The sequence below is a fragment of the Pezoporus occidentalis genome, unplaced genomic scaffold (genome assembly GCF_034315485.1).
Source record: "Pezoporus occidentalis ecotype Australia unplaced genomic scaffold, CSIRO_AGI_Poc_V1 ctg230, whole genome shotgun sequence".
Taxonomy (NCBI): Eukaryota; Metazoa; Chordata; class Aves; order Psittaciformes; family Psittacidae; genus Pezoporus; species Pezoporus occidentalis.
This window is the reverse complement of record NW_026914181.1, coordinates 525822-543140: the sequence shown is the minus strand read 5'-3', so window position 1 is coordinate 543140 and position 17319 is coordinate 525822. Positions and strand designations below refer to the sequence as shown.

Sequence of the window (17319 nt, the reverse complement as noted above, 5' to 3'; positions counted from 1 at the left end):
GACACTTGAAACAGAAGCCTATGATATTCTTATGCAGCTAAGAAATAATTTTCAGTATATTGCTATGATATTCTGTGTTGAAGGTATTGTAGAGGGGAAAAAAACCCACAAAACAACCCCCACACCTTTCTTTTACTCTTTTATGATTAAAGAGACATGGAAATGATCTCTCACCACAACTCTACAAGAGTACAGCAACTCAGAAGCAGTGATACTCATATTTCATCACACAAACAGTGTGAAACATAGGAATTAAATAGAAAACATTTTTGGAGCTGAATTGGTGCCAAAAATTACTTTTCAAAACCATTTGCTTTTCTTTTTTGAACTTGCCACATGAAAAAAAAAACCTTAAGAGTCAACTACAAATGCTCCAGTAGCTCCTGTAGACTTAAATTTCCAGGATGCCGATTCTTTCAAAGCAGAAGTGCCCAGCAGTTCATAGGAAGTCACAGTAAAAATAAGTTGTTTCTAAGGCAGTAAGGGAAAATTCCTATCGTCTAACCTCCCCAGGCAGATCTTGAAAGTCTTGTGTTTCATCCTTCCCAGTGTTACTGAAACATACTGCCTAGCACTAAATGCTATCTAGATGTCAAGTCAATTCTATAGCAATTACTAATGTCAATCAGAATAAGTTACTGATTATCACCTTCTATACACCGGTCATGGCAGTATGGCAGAACACATAACTCTACTGGAAGGTAAATGCAAAAAGTTGAAGTTTTTAAAAGAAACAAACTCAAAAATTGGCCTCTTATGAAAGAGCTTCTTATTGAAACATAGGAAATATTTGCTATTTAAAATATTAAAAATTGAATCTGCCACTGAAATAGCTAAGAGTGCTGGATTTTCAGCTATTTCATACCCACATTAATTGCAAACTATGGGAAAGTGTGGATTTTTCTGCTTGAAAGGAACAAATTACTTTTCATCATGAAGGGCTTTCCATCATGCCAGGAAATATCCTCCCCCCTCCCCTGCCCTGCAGAAAGGAGAGATAGAAATGAAGAACCCTGTCAGGAAAACCAGCAAGGTTACTTGTTATGTGGACAGCAAAGACAGAAGGCATGTAGAAGATAGCACATCTGTAAGCAACTACTAAAAGAGAAAGCTGAGGTAGACAAGTCACTGAGGAGACACTGAGAAGGCCAGCCAGCCACAAACCATGGAAATGTTGGAAGTGGAGGTGCATGTTAAATGACTATGAGTTCAGTTGTTAAAAACAACTTCCTACCTAGTTCCTGTGGGCTGATAACAATATTTAACTAGGATGTCCTACCAGCTCTTACTACATTGGCAATAATCTTTGGCACCAATCAGGTTACAAGTTGGGGTTCATAAACATACCATAAATTTTCAAGTACACAAAAAAATTAATTTGCTTATGGCGAAAAACTAACAACTTGTTATACTGACCGCGGAATATGATACTCCTAGCTTATCAAAGGAGCAACATTCAAAACAGAGTACGGAAATCTAAAAAAGAGCACCTAAAGCCACTCCTTTCCTTTGGAGTAGAACTGGGAAGTCAAACTTGGGAACAGAGACGTATCAATAAAAGCATATTTCATCTCAAGCAGATCTGTAGGTTCCCGTCAACTGATGTTGAGAATTTCTGAACACATGCTTTTTCTAAAGAATATGCATCTTTCCATGTACTGTTAGGTACCAGAATACCAATATGCATAGTAGTTTATACCTATAAAGATGCAAAGTAAATGAAAGAGGTGCTATAAATGTGAAACACTTTCAACTTTGCTCCTTGCAGAACAGCTAAACTAGCTGCTGTTGATATTAGAGGTAGTTTAGACATTGACCATTGGTCCATTGGATCTATTATAAACTTACACTTTGAACTAAAATTATAAAAAAAGAAAAAATATTTTCTCAGTATATGTTGTAAAAGATCACTTGATTTCAAGTGAAATCACAATGGTACAAGGAAGGGGCAGACAAACTTCAAGAAATGTTTTCAAAAACAATAAAATTGTATTTTGGAGGCAGGTTGAAGAACAGGCTCCAGAGCAAAGCCTTCAACAGCAGAATCCAGTCAGCACTGCATGTTTTCTTCCTCCTCCTTGCCCAGGTTGCATATGTAGTGCACCAGAAAGACAGCGTGCATTTCCTACTGCTCTTTCTAGTTCTGGGAGAAGAAAAAAAAAACAAACAAAAAACAAACAAGAAAAAAAGAAAAGGACAATGGAGTTCCCAGTGCTGTGGACTTCACTAACCTCAAATGCATTTTTACTCTTGGTAATAAAAATTAAGTTGCACAGCCTCGCTGGAAAGTAAAATTCACAGACACCAACTGAGCTGTTTAAAGCCTGCTGACACTACTGAAGACTCAAAGCCACTCTACTGGGCCCTGAAGCAAGCCATAATACATGGCAAGACACATGGCTTAGTCAAGTGTATTAACATTCAGCACTAACCTCATCAGTGCATTGTTTTATCTAGCTCCCAGCTGATTTCCTGACAAAGAGCATTACCAAAAAGTGAACTTCTGAAGAAAACAAAAGCAAGGCCTTCATGAAGTTCTTGGCAGTTGTAAGCAAGAGCCGATTCTTACGTTTATTACACACTCATTGTTTTCAAATGGAATTTGGATTATGCCCCATCTTGCAAAACCAAATGCAATATGACTTTTTGCAATATACTTTTCCACAGTTTACCTTTTCTGAAGAGAACTTAATCTCTTTATCAGAAGAATGGTCTGGACACAAGCAAATAAAACTCAAATCCCAGTCTCCTCAAAGAACTTCACTAGAAAGGATGCCTCAGCAAAAGCTTACAAATGCTCCTGTATTACATGCTTGCTTGCTGAAATATGCCATATCCCAAATCACTTCCACATAATCAGTATTTTCAGCACCACTTGCTGCTCTGCTGACCTGTGCAGAGGACAACAACCCTCTCTGGCAGGGAATGGGAAAGAAGCAGCATAACAATGCCAGAAGAGAAAGAGGAAGGTGGAAAGGACAAAAAAGATGACAAAAGCTCAGCAGGAGAAGCAGATCAATAGCCAGGCTTGCCTTTTGGCAGAAAAGTGCCAAGAGTTTCTTCTGCATTTCACAAAAGCAGTGCAAATAATTCCTGTTTTCAACAGCTTTCCCCCATGTATTTAAGTCATTAAGTTTAGGAATCATTAAATTATTTGCTGTACCTGTATGCAACAGAGCAAACGTAAACTGAAAGGTACCATCAGTGTAGCTGACGGGGCCATGAACAACATGCTAGATGCTTCCCATGGCATGGCAGCATCCAGCTTAGAGAACTGAACTATTTTTTAACATAACATCTCAAAGCAGCACTTACTTATGAGATTAATATGCCTAGAAGCCTTTCAGACTGCTGCTTGATGTCAGAAGTGAGATGCGAGTGCACTGGGAAACACACTGCCTAGGGTGCAGCTCTGGAAGTTGTGTGTGCAGGGGGGGTGGTTTTGTGGAATGACCTGCAAAGGAATAAACCTCCCTCGACTTCTGCTTTGAATGCTCCACTGCAGAAAGACTTTGGTGAGGCTACATTCTGTTCTAACTTCTTATTTCACTGTTTCCCCACCCAGCTGCACACAAATTCTTATAAATGTTATGTACAGACTTGCACAAAATGGAGACTGACACTGTTTCTTGGAGGATTTCCCAGAGCAAGTTTAACAGAGATTATATAACATGTTAAATCTGTGTTGGTTGTTTTTTTTTAATATGGATGTTATTATACTAGTAGTTTATTTTTTCTAGCTTAACCCTCCAACCACCCTTCCAAATAATTATGTTTTTGCAGAAATTAAAAACCCGAGGTTATTATACGCATTCTGTTTCCAGCCCTTACATAAGGCAGGACAAATGTGTTACAACTGCAGGGTCTTAGCATGTCATAACAACCATTATTTTCCTTCCACACACACACTACTATCACCATGAAGGGGGATCTTTCCTTTAGTTGCTGCAACAGCAGAACTTTAGAGCTAGCACAGAACTTTGAGATCCCCTGATTGAAGGGTAGAGTATAGAAATAAAGTACTTTACAAAAGAGGGAGAGAGTAAGTCTCATGAGGGAGAAATGTCTTCCTAAGGTGTCACAATAAGAACCAACTGGGACATCAAATTTGACTCCTAGCCTGAAAACCTTCCTACAGAGCAGCAACAGCTTCTACATGTGGGGAAAACAGCCTCGGTAAAAAAGTACCAACAAAACAATACAACTTTCATTTAAAACCAGCCTCAGTTTCAGAGAAAGAAAACATGTCCTACATTGCTAATTTATTTTATCCGGTAAAGAGTAATTTTAACCCCATGTGTGATTGGAAAGCATGGTACAATTTTCAGGAGCTTAAGATATCAGCGGGAATATAATTTTAGATATATTTCATGCATATAGATGTATTTTAAATCATGCCACCCCTGAGATCCAAGGCAGGAAATAACCTGGAAGCGGAAAACTCAAGAGCAGTGTGGGGAGGACAAACACAAGGCTTGCCCAAACCAGAAAGCACGTGGAGGTGTTTATGAAGGAGCAATGATCAAAGCCTCAGCCCTCATGTTGTTCTACTGCCACCACTTTAAGGACCATTTGCTGCTTAACAGCAGCAAGAAAAGAATGACTGCTCTTCACTGCAGCAGAGTCCCTGCAGCTCTCAGATAACAGCAGCACATTCACTGTTGAGAGAAGTTTTCTTTTTGTCTTTTTTTTTCTTTTTTTTTGGCCTATGAGGTGTTACTCCTGTCCCCTGAGGACCAATTGGTGTTCCTACCTGTACAGAGACCACCAAATGGAACTACTACAAAAATAACTGAAGTTGCTCCAGAGCATGGCAAAGTGCCTCAGAAGAGAAGTCACCTAGAACACATTTTGCTCACACTTCCAAGCTCAGTCTCAACTTCTTCAGCTTCTTCTGTGGCCTCTTCCAAGACAATGCAATAGGATACATCCATCTTAGAATTATAAGACACTCATCACAGTGAGGATATTGACTCTTCCCAAAAAGTCACACTAAGTCCAATCCTAATGGAACTGACTTCAACATATAAAACACATCTTTGTGCAAAGCCATCTCCAAGATGCTCTTCCAAATAAGCCCTTTCGAAAACACACCCAAAGCAAACAGTGAACCATACTTTATTCTGAAGGAACCACTAGACAAAACCCAATTGGTTTGGCTGAGAATACTCTTGACATTCATACACCTCCATTTTAGATACCATCAAAATAGGCACCTGCAGTAACGCAGAATTTTCTTTTTTAATTTGATCTATTGTAATTTCTTTTACAGGGTTAGAACTTGAGGAATTTAAAACAAAAATAAAGCCTAAAGGTTACTAACAATATCTCCTCCACCTGATGCTCAGCGTGAGGCTGATTTTGTCATCACAGTGTGCAAATTCTGCCTGGGTGAACACGGACAACATAACCTCAAATTAATTTGAAATAGTCACCATGTCCATACCAGGGTGGATGCTACACTGCTGGCAGGGATAAATAAGGGGAAGTTGTAACAGCAAATTGTCTAAGTAAGTCTTGTTTGGGCAGTGCAGCAGAGCTTACCAGCAGCAATGGCCACAGCAACAGCCCAGGGCACTGCCTCAGTTTCTTCTGAGGCTTTGTGCAGCACAGAAAACACCAGTCCAAGGATGCTGTTCTTCTCAGAGCTCTGCTTCAGCTCTGCTGCTGGAGACGGCACACAGCTGCTCTTACCCAGGCTAGGGTGCTGTTCTGGGACCCTACTCTTCATGCTATGCCATCATTTCTGCCCTGCAACACCTCCCACACTGCTCCCCCTGTCTTGTGCAGCTTCCTGCACATAACTCACATCAGCTCTTTGCATGTCCTTTTTTAAAAGTCACAGAAAACCAGTAGTGAGGAACAAAATGATCTGTTGAATGTACAAGATCCTTTTTGATGGCTACAAATGCTTCTAGAAAAATAAAACCTCTGAGCTTTTTACTGTTGCTGTGGGTTTTCCTTCTCTATCTCACTGTTTTTCTTGTAGAGTTTAGAAATAAACGAGTGGACTTTAGAAGAAAGGAGGAAACTTTGCACACACACTTTCTACTCTTTTCTTTTCCTCCCCACTTTCTTAGATTTTTATTCCCCAACTCTTCCTCTTCTTCTCATTGAGAAAAAGGGCAGAACTCCCCTCCTTCCTCTTGATAACATTACCTGATACTAAATTTCTGAAAAAATCAGAAGTCTTAACTTTTTCTTCTCAAGTTTCTTCAACTGTTCCGAACCCTGCCAATGATATGACAATTAAATATTTCTAGGAGGAAAAAAAAAAATCTGTAAAAACTCTCTGCACATGTGGGGCTTGCTGCATATCAAGAGGGGTTCCTCCAAAGACTTCAGAGAGGTCTCACTGCCATACACATCAAACACCTTGTGCTGCCCTGCTGCCACCGTATATACACCTTAAGCATCTGAAGAGTCAAACTCCAGAAACACATCTGCTAATCTAGTGCTGATGGGGTTAATGAGATCAAAGCCAGATTCCACTTGGTGCTTAGCATAGAGACACTTCCTATATAGGGCCAGGGTGATTGTAGCCTTCCCTCAGATCACCATCACACTGAAATCAGCATCAAAATAACACAAATCAGCCCCTACTCTGATTATAATCAGTATTCCCACTTTCTGTCACCTTCCAACTCCATCAACCCCCACCCTTCCACATTAAAGTCAGTCAGTGTTTAATCTTCCTAATTCACATGTTTATTTTCAAACATTTTTCTATCTCCTCTCCCACCTTTCCCTCACCACTGTTAATCAGTAAGGGCTTCACCAGTCGATGCAGGCACTCACCTTTTCACCCAGCAGACAAAAGGATCCCAAAATTCCGATCCCAACACGCAAGTAGGGAAAGAACAGCTTTCCTACCATCTTCTTTTAAGTCTCTCCCGGCAAGTGCAGGAAAGGGCCTAACAAAGCTGTATGCAGCCAATTGTGTTATCAAGGAACTTGGCACTACCAGCTGATACTTGATTACTATTCATCCCTCAGGAAAATAAAACACCCTTTTGTAGTAAAAGTGTAACCGGTTACTATGATGCATTGCATATTAACAAAAGCACTTTTTTACTAAAATTACAGATGATGAAAGCCTGGAAACGGAATCAGACCAAGGTAACCCGTTGTTTCTACATGTTTAACCAAGACATGTAGACAGTTTAACCAAGATTTTCACAATGCTAAGAAGAAAGTGGTGGTGAGTTATGTCACACATTTGTACATAAAATGGTAATGAGTTCTGTAAAACTAATAGTAAGGATAACATCTTCTGTGGTAGTGACCTTTCTGGGGTCGCATCCTTTGTATGCGACGGCCAGCACTGTAGTAACCTCAGTTTTCACAGGGTCTGTCTAACATTTTTGTGCCCTTTTTGAAATCCACACAGAAGTTTTCAATATGCTTTCCTATTTCCTTTATTTTAGAATTATTTTTTAACCATGAGTACTTATTAACCATGAGTGCTTATTAAAGAACTTAGCTATCTGAAAGGCATATTTTACACTAGGTAGAAGGGTAAAATTTGCTGGTTTGGTGGAATAATCTCTACTTAGGTGGTGAGGAACCATTCCAGAGTATTAAAGGATTTGTTTGTTTGCTAATCTACTTAAGCACCCATAGGCCTTAACATCCACAGCTTGTGTGCTTTAGGGATCTTTCATGTCGGTGGCCACTCACAATGCAGTAGCTCTGCATAAAAACTGCAGATTTAGGCTCATGGCAGTGCAGCAAGTTGACTAGTGGGACACTCACCTGAAAAGAGCTATGTGGCCTTGGTCCACTCACCTGCCAAATCCTGCTCTACATTCCTCATAAGCAATGCCTGCCTGTATGCAGCACAGGCAAGTCACTCTGCTACTTGCATCTTGCACTTCTGCATCAAAACCAACCAACTCTCTGTTAAGACAGCAATCCAAAGACCATGGAAACACCTCACATAATGCAAATAAGGCTATACGAACACATTTCACATCCTCAGTTTGGTAAAAACTTGCTGACAGAAAACGGAGGTAGCTTTAAACGGCATTAAGCAAAGCTGGCTTGATGTAAGCAGCTACCCCTGTGTGAAATTTGAAGCTCTTGCCAGCAGTGTGGAGGGAAGACATGACCTCATTATTCCACAGCCCAGATAATCCGTTCCTGGATAAAGTGAGAGCTGACAAGTATTTCACCTTGAAGGTTATCAAAGCCCTTTCCACACTCTGCTGATGTGGAGCCATTTACTTTACCAAACAGGGATGTGAAAACTCCTGTCTGTTACTAAAAAGATAAAAAAATCAGAGGTGTGTGTGGTTAAGAGCACGCTGCCATGCCACACAGACACAGGTACTGAGAGGAAGAGAACAACAGCATTTCCAGAACCATTTATGCAAACAGGATATATTTGCACAAGTTGATAAAATATTTTTCTCAGTATTTTGAGAGTTACTGTTCTCAATTCCTTCCACCTATTCTAAGGCACTTTCTGTAGATAATTGCCATGGGGCCTCTCTTGACATCAGTTATCTCTTTTGGACCTCCAGAAAGGTAGTTCAGCTCTTAGCTGTGATAAATCACTGTCTGGACTGTCTTTAAGCATTTCTTCAATGAGTACTGAGGAAAGCGAGAGCGACTCCGCTCCCTTAATCTTTTAGATGAATCCAAGCTTTATTGCCATGGGTCTTGCATAGGCACAGGCAGTCAACACACTAGCCTCAAATTTTGTGGGAAGGATCTGAAATCTATTTGAGCAATGACTCTACACTAATTCAAAGGGAAAGAATGTCATCTGGTTGCCATTGCCTTTTCTTGCCATCCCTGGGCTCTTGCTGGAGGCCTGCCATGCAAACACCAGGGTTTGGTCCTTGGCGGACTAGCCAACAGAGAAAACACAGATTTATCAGGACTCTGGAGCCCTTGGATTTAAGTCTGCAGGGAAGAATGACACCATTTAAAATATTTAACACAGAACATATAAAGCCCTGGAGGAAATGCATGGCTGAGTTTCCTACAGAAAAGATTAATAAATGAACAGGTAGCAGTTGCAAAAAAAAGCAGACACAAGCCCCAAGATTAGGAATAGGTTTCAGTTGAAATATTTGTCTTACAGATGTTAACCTGCCATTCAAAACATGCGCAACTACAACTGTGATTCTACTCCCTAGTAAAAGCTCTTTATTAAATTGCACACATTAGATCACCTACAGTATTTTCTTTCATGTCAGGAAAAAAAATGTGTCAGCAAAAGCAGAAGATTTTGGGGTTCATAGTAGGTAAAAATTACATCAATTCTCTACAACCATAACAAGAACATTAAATACAAATACAAAAGGGTCACAATGTAAAACCAATCTTCCAAATGCAACTCTTTTATAGGTTAGCTCCATATTGATCAGGACCTCAAGACACAGTTTGGAGCAGCTACAAAAAGCTTTACATAGGCCACCTGGCTCCTGAGTTCAGTGGCCATCAGTTTATGCTGGAGTAGCCAAAATGCAAAGATTATTCACTGTCCTTCACCCCACCTGTCCTTATGTGCTGGCTTTGTCAGTGGTGGCCAAAGAGTGGGCCTCCCCATCATATGTGTCATGAGCAGGTCAAGGCGCAGGTCAGTTTGTCCCAGCTCCCACTGCAAGCCACTTCCTGCACCCTGACTGCATTAGCACATGGGTAATCCCAAGCCACAGGAGTGTGAAGGAAACACATTCAGTTTTGTCCCAGCTTTGCGATCACAGGTAGCAGGGAGAATTCTTCATGCCTGCTTTTTACTAATTCTTTCACAGGCTTTTGGCAAGGTTTTGACAGTAGGTGTCTGCCTGACTCTTCATCTTCCAAGTACAATTGCTTCTAAGTTTTCTCCTACTTATCACTACATATTGAGCTACCCCAACCAGTGGACATTTGCTTTTCTAGTTTTGGTAATACTGTTTCGCCCATCCAATTGACTGGTTTCTCTGGGAGAGCCAGAAACATCCAAAAGCCTTAAGGGTCTGCCTCCTCCACAGCACTGATACTTGCCTGTTGCAATAAGGAGAGTTCTCCCGCCCATGAACTTGTGTCCATCAGTTAACTTCAGCTTAATGGGCAGTACACACTATAAAACACCAGGCTTTAGAGTTTGGCTTTCTCTCTACTCCTCTCCACACCTCATCAGCACAGAGTCTGAAGCCTTCACAGCAAAAAGCCATCTATAGCCAGCCTTCCTGCAGCAAGAATCGCCTGATGTTCAGTTATAGGAGCATTATGTTTGGCACGTGCCCAGTTTCTGAAGGAGAAGAACCACAGTTTGACATTTAAAATGAGTAAAGAAACTGAAAGGAAAGAGCCAGCATACACAAGCCAGAAAAATAAACTTTCAGGGTACAATATTTGAAAGGGCTGACAAATCTAAATCCAGTGATTTTGAATATCCATCTTTGAAAATTATCTTGTCCCTGATGTTCACCCTTGCACCTGAGCTCAGTAAAGCTATGTTCTGTTCTCATTTAGTGACTGCAGAAAAATTATCCACAATAAACTTCATTCTTTTTCCAGGATTAAGAATTGTATATCGCACCTGCAGTGAAAATCTGGTTTATACATTAGGGAGAACACAGGACTGAACTTTTTCTCAAGTTAAGTGAAGACATTTTTTCATATTGATCATAAATATTCTCCTGGTCATTTTTGGCAAACCTGTCAAAAGACATTTTATGCCAATTTCAAAGACGCTGTTATTGGAGGAAAAAGTTAGACTTTGTATTTAAACAAAATGTGCCTGAAACGTTGAAAAGCTGATTTAATGTTAACAATTCTGCAACTCAAGCAGTATTGGGGCCAAAAACTGGCTCCAAAAGATAATGGCAGGCAGGAAAAAGACTGTATTTCTAAAGAACGTAAAGAAATAAGTCTAGGAACCACTTCAGCAGTTAAAAAGAGGATGGAAGAGAGAGATACTTCTCAGATTCATTCTCTTCTATTCACAGGGGCTCTATCATTTTATTAAAATTAAATCTCAGGGAAACATCCAACAACAGTAAACGCGATTAACCCAGCAGAAGAAAGAATGCCTCTATCTTTGATTTACTCTGAAGCATGGAGGTGTTCAGGCTTATATGTCCTCACACTGCAAGCAATTTGATTTGGTGCCAAGGCACAATGTGTTCAGTAAAACACCCTGTGAAAAGTTCAGCTCTGAATTAAAAAACACTCATTTAAATGACAGGTTAATGAAAGATACTTCAGAAGTGCTCTGTCCTACAGTGCCTTCATCAGTAAGTTCCAATGAGAGGGTGAGGGTGCAAAAGTGTTCACCAGGCTGGATTCTGAAAGGACTAGGTTGCTGATATGCTTTGGCCAAAACTGAATTTTTGGTTACTTTCCAGATTTTTGTTAAGTTTCAAGTTGGTAGTTCATGATAATGGCGATCTGTCATTAGGAAAGAGAAGGGGAATTGCCACACATTCCTTTAAATCTCAATTTATCTGTGGCTTGGGATGGAGCAAGATTTTGAGTGGAATCAGTCTTTGGGAGCAACAGAAACCTTCTAGGGACTTCAGATTTTAACAGTATCTTGCTTTTTTAAAAACCAAGTCCTACAAACCCAACGTAAAAAAAGGCAGCTTCCTACATTTAAAATCCCTTCAGGCATGTAGGTATGTATCAAGAGATTTGGCACCACGTGGATACATGTGGTACTGTGCAGATGAGAGGACAAATGTTTGCAGGGATAGGTTCTTTCCTAAAGCATGAACAGCAGTCATGGACCAGCATTCTCTCCTAATGTCCTAAAATTCAATGTGCAAATTCTCACTAGTGGCAACAGAAGCCCACGTACAGAAAGGGCAGCCAGCTCCTACCTGCCTCTCTCCGTTCAGATTCTTGCGTTGGTGGACATTCCCAAGGGATCTGACTGAACACTTCCCAAGAAATGGCGATTTTGTTTTGCTACGGATCTGGAGCATCAATAGTGTTATTTTTAGGATATAAAATTATAAACAGAATTCATTATTGGCAGTAAAAACTAGTTTTTCTTTCCTTCCTTCAGGAACACACTCTGGAGGAAAGTACCAGGGGATAACAGTGTGGCATTTAATTTTTGGAATTATCAAAAATGCAATGGTTATAATAAACAGTTCACAACCTGAGTTTCAAGATGTAGTATATAAAAGTTAGAAAAAGATGATAAAGTAGTTTCAAATACAGTCTTGATCCCCAAGGCAACTTTTCCAATTTATAATTTTCTTAATTCCCTCTGTCTGTTGTACTATTAAAAGGTCAAACAATGAAGAAAAAAAACTGCCCATACATCACATGAACTAAGTGAACGACATGCTTTTTCTCATGCTCTAACCCTTTTCAGAGATAGTAAAATTAAATGCTAATTATAACAACAAGAGTTTAAAATAAAATAGAAAAGTTGCTATATAAAAATAGTATATTTCTGTTTAAAAGCTGCAAATCATGTACAGAGTGGAACTAAAAGAGAAAAACCATAATCAAGGCCAAGAGATCACTTTTAAAATTTCATATTGATAACTTAAGTAAATATAGTAGAAGTCTCTCTTAGATATACACAAATTTCTCATAAATTTATGGAAATTTCTAAATAATTACTACTCTTCTGAATATATATCTAATGGCTGCAAGAAAGAAAAGTCTTCAGAACCATCGATAAACAAATCCAAAAAATAACTTTACACAGAGCCTAAAAATATATTTGTTTACTTCAACAAATGAAAGCTGGATTTGGCTAAAATTTTGACCTGGAAAGCCTTCTATTTACCTGCAAAACACCAGGAAAACACAGAATTCCCCACTGAAATTGAGGGGGTTTATTTTTTTTTCTTTCCCATTTTTATTCAAGTTTGTATTGTTTTTGCTTTATCTTTCCCTCTATTTTTCATGTATGGAATAGAAAAGCTCAGTCTTTCTACTGTGGGGGAAAAAAGCTGAAAATGAGTTTACTTATCTTCATTTCATATTGAGTGCAAAGTAGAGAACCTATGAAGACCCATAGTCATTTCAATATAACAAAGAAATAAGCCCAAAAGATTTTACCTGTCCCTGAACTATTTTGTGGTCATTTATAACAGTTTTTGCAAGGAGGTTTTCTTATTCATTAATTAGTATTCATTCAAGTGGCCAGCTTTAAATTACCAATCAACATTCCTATTTATTTTGATGGAAACAAACAAATAACAACAGAAATCTTTCGCTGAGGCCTGGCAGTGGTTTTCGGTTAGCCAAGGGATGTACAGTTTTAAAGATGCCTAATTCCCAGTATGTGTAAAGAGGAGTTGTTTAAAACCAAAAACAAATGTTTCATTGTCATCAGTCATGATACCTTAGCTTTACCTCAGAAAACTCTATGTTCAGCAAGCCTGTTTGGCAGCTTTTCTGGAGATCATAAATCAAAAGGTTCAGAATAATTGTCAGCATTTTTTGTAGTGAGGCCACTCCTCAGGTCTGTGCCTCACTGAGACAGTCCCTGGGATCAGACTACGGCTGAGGCAGGAACAAATGAAGGCAGTAATGACACTTGCTGCTACTCTCTTTAGGGCCAAGAATCCACCAGAAATTCAGAATTTGATAATTACTTTTTGATTTACAGATACACACTCCAATAAACTGACTTAAACTAACAATCTTATCACCTCCAAAATGCAGATTATACCACTGGAACTGTAAAAATATGAAGTTTTACATGATACCAGTTATGCTCCAAACTTCCACATAGGCATTTATTATGACAATTCTGCACTTGAGTTAATTTCAGACACTCTACTCACAATAAAAAATTCTTTGGCTTTTGACAGCTTTACAAAGGAAATGCACTATTCACACTGTGAATAGGCGTACGTATTAATTTGCCTTTCAAAGCGTGTGCAGTCCACTTTGCTGCTGATAATCTGCATAAAACTGGATTAATGAATCAGGAATTCTCGGGGTCACAATAGTCAGCGCGTACCGAAAGTGCTGTCCCATGATAGATTTGGCATGTATGTCTTCCTGAAGAGCTAGAAGGGCTGCTTCTCTGCAGACCGCTGTTATCTGCAAAGAAACAATAAAGAAAACCCCCACAGAAAATTACTATTATAAAATACATTACTTGAAAGGAAGAAAGCAAACACAAGACACCAACATACTCTAAATGCCAGATGCTCACATGGTCAGATTTTCTCCAACTATTTTTAATAAATGATGTTGTGGGTGATTAGGACATCCAAGAAACAGGATATAGCTCAAAATTGAAACCACAATAACATTACATTTCGTATTACAGGATGTTGCAAATTAACTTAATAATCATATTACCTTGTGTTAAACTCCACACGACACCTGATAAATTAAAGCCCCAACAACAAGCGATACATTTTTCTGTCCCTAAAGCACAGGAGCAGATATTCCCAGGTTCTGTGGGCACTTTTCTTTCTCAGCTTTACACTGGGAAAGAAGTAAAAACAATTAATTCCAAAAGGCAGGCTAGAAGGAGAGAGCAGTGGAAGGGGAGGAGGGTTAGGGTCTCATAACCTGCAATGTGTTTTTAAGCTCTCTGGACTTTAGACAGCGGAAACAGACTGATTCCAGTGTCATTCTAAAGACACATTACTGTGGTGAAAAGAGCTTGCAGAATGAAAAGAGATATTGTGATTTCCAGTGCAACAGGGAAAACAGTGATTGATATTGACTGCTCCCTTATATCTGTAAGTGAAAGAGCCAGCTGAAACACATTTGTCCAGCTATTCAGCATATTTTCTCTGTTTGTTCACTTACTGAAAGGAGTTCCCCTGCTTATGCTGTGCTAATGGTTGCCAAAGCTGTTTAGTAGCTTTTCAGAGGATTTAGCAGCATGTTTAGGAAGCTTTCAAGAGAAAACATGCATGGATTTAGATGGCTTTGTCAAGTTACAACAATATTACTGTTAGTTCTGTGCTGCTCTAATGAGCAGTGAAGCTAAACACTGCTCTTATGCATTTTAATGCTTTTCAGGACTTTAGAGACAGCTAAATGTGGAAGTTAAATGTGGAAGCATAGCTGAGATTTAGTGCACCAACTTCTTGCAGAGGTAAGTAATACATCATCTGGAAAGTTAACGGAGGGATACTGGTCTTCCTGTTCAGGTTTTTCTCCAAGTAGACAGTGTGACTATTTCCCTATCTCAACACAAAAATAAATCTACTTAAAGAAAAAGAAAAAAACCCAAACTGGATCAAACCTCCCTTCCCCCATCCATGTCTAACACCAAACCTAGAAATCTTTCAAAAAGGAGAAGACTTGATGGAAAAGCATCTTGGACTCTAAACTTGTGTCGGTCTTTGAAGGAGGGGTCCATTTCCCCTTGATAAATAGTGCAATAAGGCAAGTTTTACATAAACGAAGAGGAAGAGACCTGCTGGGGGTTTCTACAGGCATCATTATAAAACCCAGTATGTACTACAGCAAGTTTTGACTGCTGTATTCTGCTCACAGAGTCCATCATCGATCTATAACATCAGAATTATGAAGGAGGGTATCACTACAGCACAAGACGTTCACTTTTTTTGAGCTGATAGGTTTTATTGAAGGAGAAGCTGAAGGAAAGACTCAAGTTGCCAGATCCAAGAAAGAAGGAACAGCACCGCCAGTCTCATTTATTCCTGTTCCATTTGAACACTGATACTCTCAGGAGGAATATCAGCCCATATGCTGATACCTCTGATGGTGCTTTTTCTCTATGCTTTCCCAAGAGTATCAGTAACGATGATGATAATGAACCTCCAAAGGGTTTTTTGGTTTTAATTTTAATCTTAAAGACTGAACTAAGTTCTGCTATTACTGAAAACTACTAGACATGAGGAAGCCCAAGAAAACTGATAATTATTTTTTATTTTACTTCCCAGGAACATTTCAGCTGCTTTTAAGGAAAGAAGAGAGAATTTTAAGGCATGAACTATCATTCTCCCTTTTCCTGGCTGCACTCAGAATTCTTGTGGACTAAATATTTTATGTATTATTGAGTAATAAACAGCAGGCATTCTGGCACAGTGTTTAAAATTTGGGCCCTTGTGTCTGGTCACAGAAGTCACATGGCATTGTTTCCATTCCTTGGCTAACCCAGAGTATCAGGTTTCTGAGGTAAGAGATTCAACAAGGCAAGTGTGATTATTTTTCTTCATTCAAGTATGCAAACTTAAAAAAAAAAAAGTCCTCACCAGCATTCTCACTAGCTAATAAAGCTAAATCACTTGTGGAAAGCAAACACAAGGAGTAATACAGCCACAGTGAAATGAGAGCAAATTCATCTGGTGAAATCTACTGTGTTATTGGCCTAAGGTCTACTAGTTTTTCATAGATTTGTCATAGTCATATTAGGGCATTTCTTACCACACCAAGCAATGGAAGGGTTTTTAAATGTCATTTCTGCCAAAATTTAAAACAAACATAGATTGGGTCAAGTGAGGTAAAGAGGGAACACAGCAAAAAGGGCCAAATTGACAGCAGAGGAAGGAAGAAAACCCACGGCTTTGCAGCAGGGTACATATCCATCCCAGGCTTAGTGACACTCCAAAACCAGAAGCTGCATCTAGATCATCAGTTTTAAAAACTTGCAGCAGACCTATCCTCAGTGAATTTGTCCAATTACTTTCTTAAATCACTTCTCCTTTTGGCCTACACAACATTATCCTGTAATGTTCATAGTCAAACCATGCATTCTATAAAAAAGCATTTTGGCTTGTCTTAAACCTGGTAATTTCAGCAAGTGCCTCCTAGTTCCGGTGTTACAAGAACAGTGATTCATCTGTTGCTTCCCATTCACCTTCTCTGTACTGTCAATGATTTTACAGTCTTATCTCATCCCCTCTCAGTCAAGTCTTTGCAGAGTCCTCAGTGATTCAGTTCCAGCTCCTGCAGAACTTGGCCATCCTTCAGCCTGTCTGCCATGTCGCCTTCACTAACTAGTTCTTCTCTGTTCTTGTGCTGTTGAGCCACTGAAGCCACAGGGCACAGAGGGAGCCATACCATGGCAAAGCAGTGTTCCTGGGTTCCCTTTCTATTACTGTATCTGCCAACATATTAGTGCCAAGATGATTTCTCTCAGATTATCCACACTGCATCCAGTATCTTTTCCTGAGTGACAATATCTAATTTAGGTTGCATGCTTGTGAATTTGAAACCTGGGTGATTTTTCTCCATTGCATTTATCAGGATGAATAGCCTCTGCCTGCCTCTATAAATGAATGCTGTGAACCAACATTACATATCTGCCAGTTTTAAGACAATGCTTAATGATGTTCAAATACAAATTCAAGGGATCACCATTTTTACCTTTTCAATATTAAAAAAGACAAAAAAGTGAAGTCTTTTGCATCTCTGTGT

General features: G+C 39.3%; 1 protein-coding gene across 3 annotated transcripts in view; it reads right to left on the bottom strand.

Annotated features, from left to right (window-relative positions):
• Window positions 1-17319, bottom strand: part of AFG2A (AFG2 AAA ATPase homolog A) — a 226725-nt gene that overhangs the window by 12923 nt on the left and 196483 nt on the right. For 2 of the 3 annotated variants that reach the window (XM_062621652.1, XM_062621653.1), the window contains one exon: window positions 9129-14013. The exons of the other annotated variant lie outside the window; for it this stretch is intronic. In XM_062621652.1, the coding sequence (XP_062477636.1) occupies window positions 13837-14013 (177 nt within the window). In that variant the 3' untranslated portion in view covers window positions 9129-13836. Of the gene's footprint in view, window positions 1-9128; window positions 14014-17319 lie in introns of those variants that run through there. 3 annotated transcript variants of the gene reach the window in all.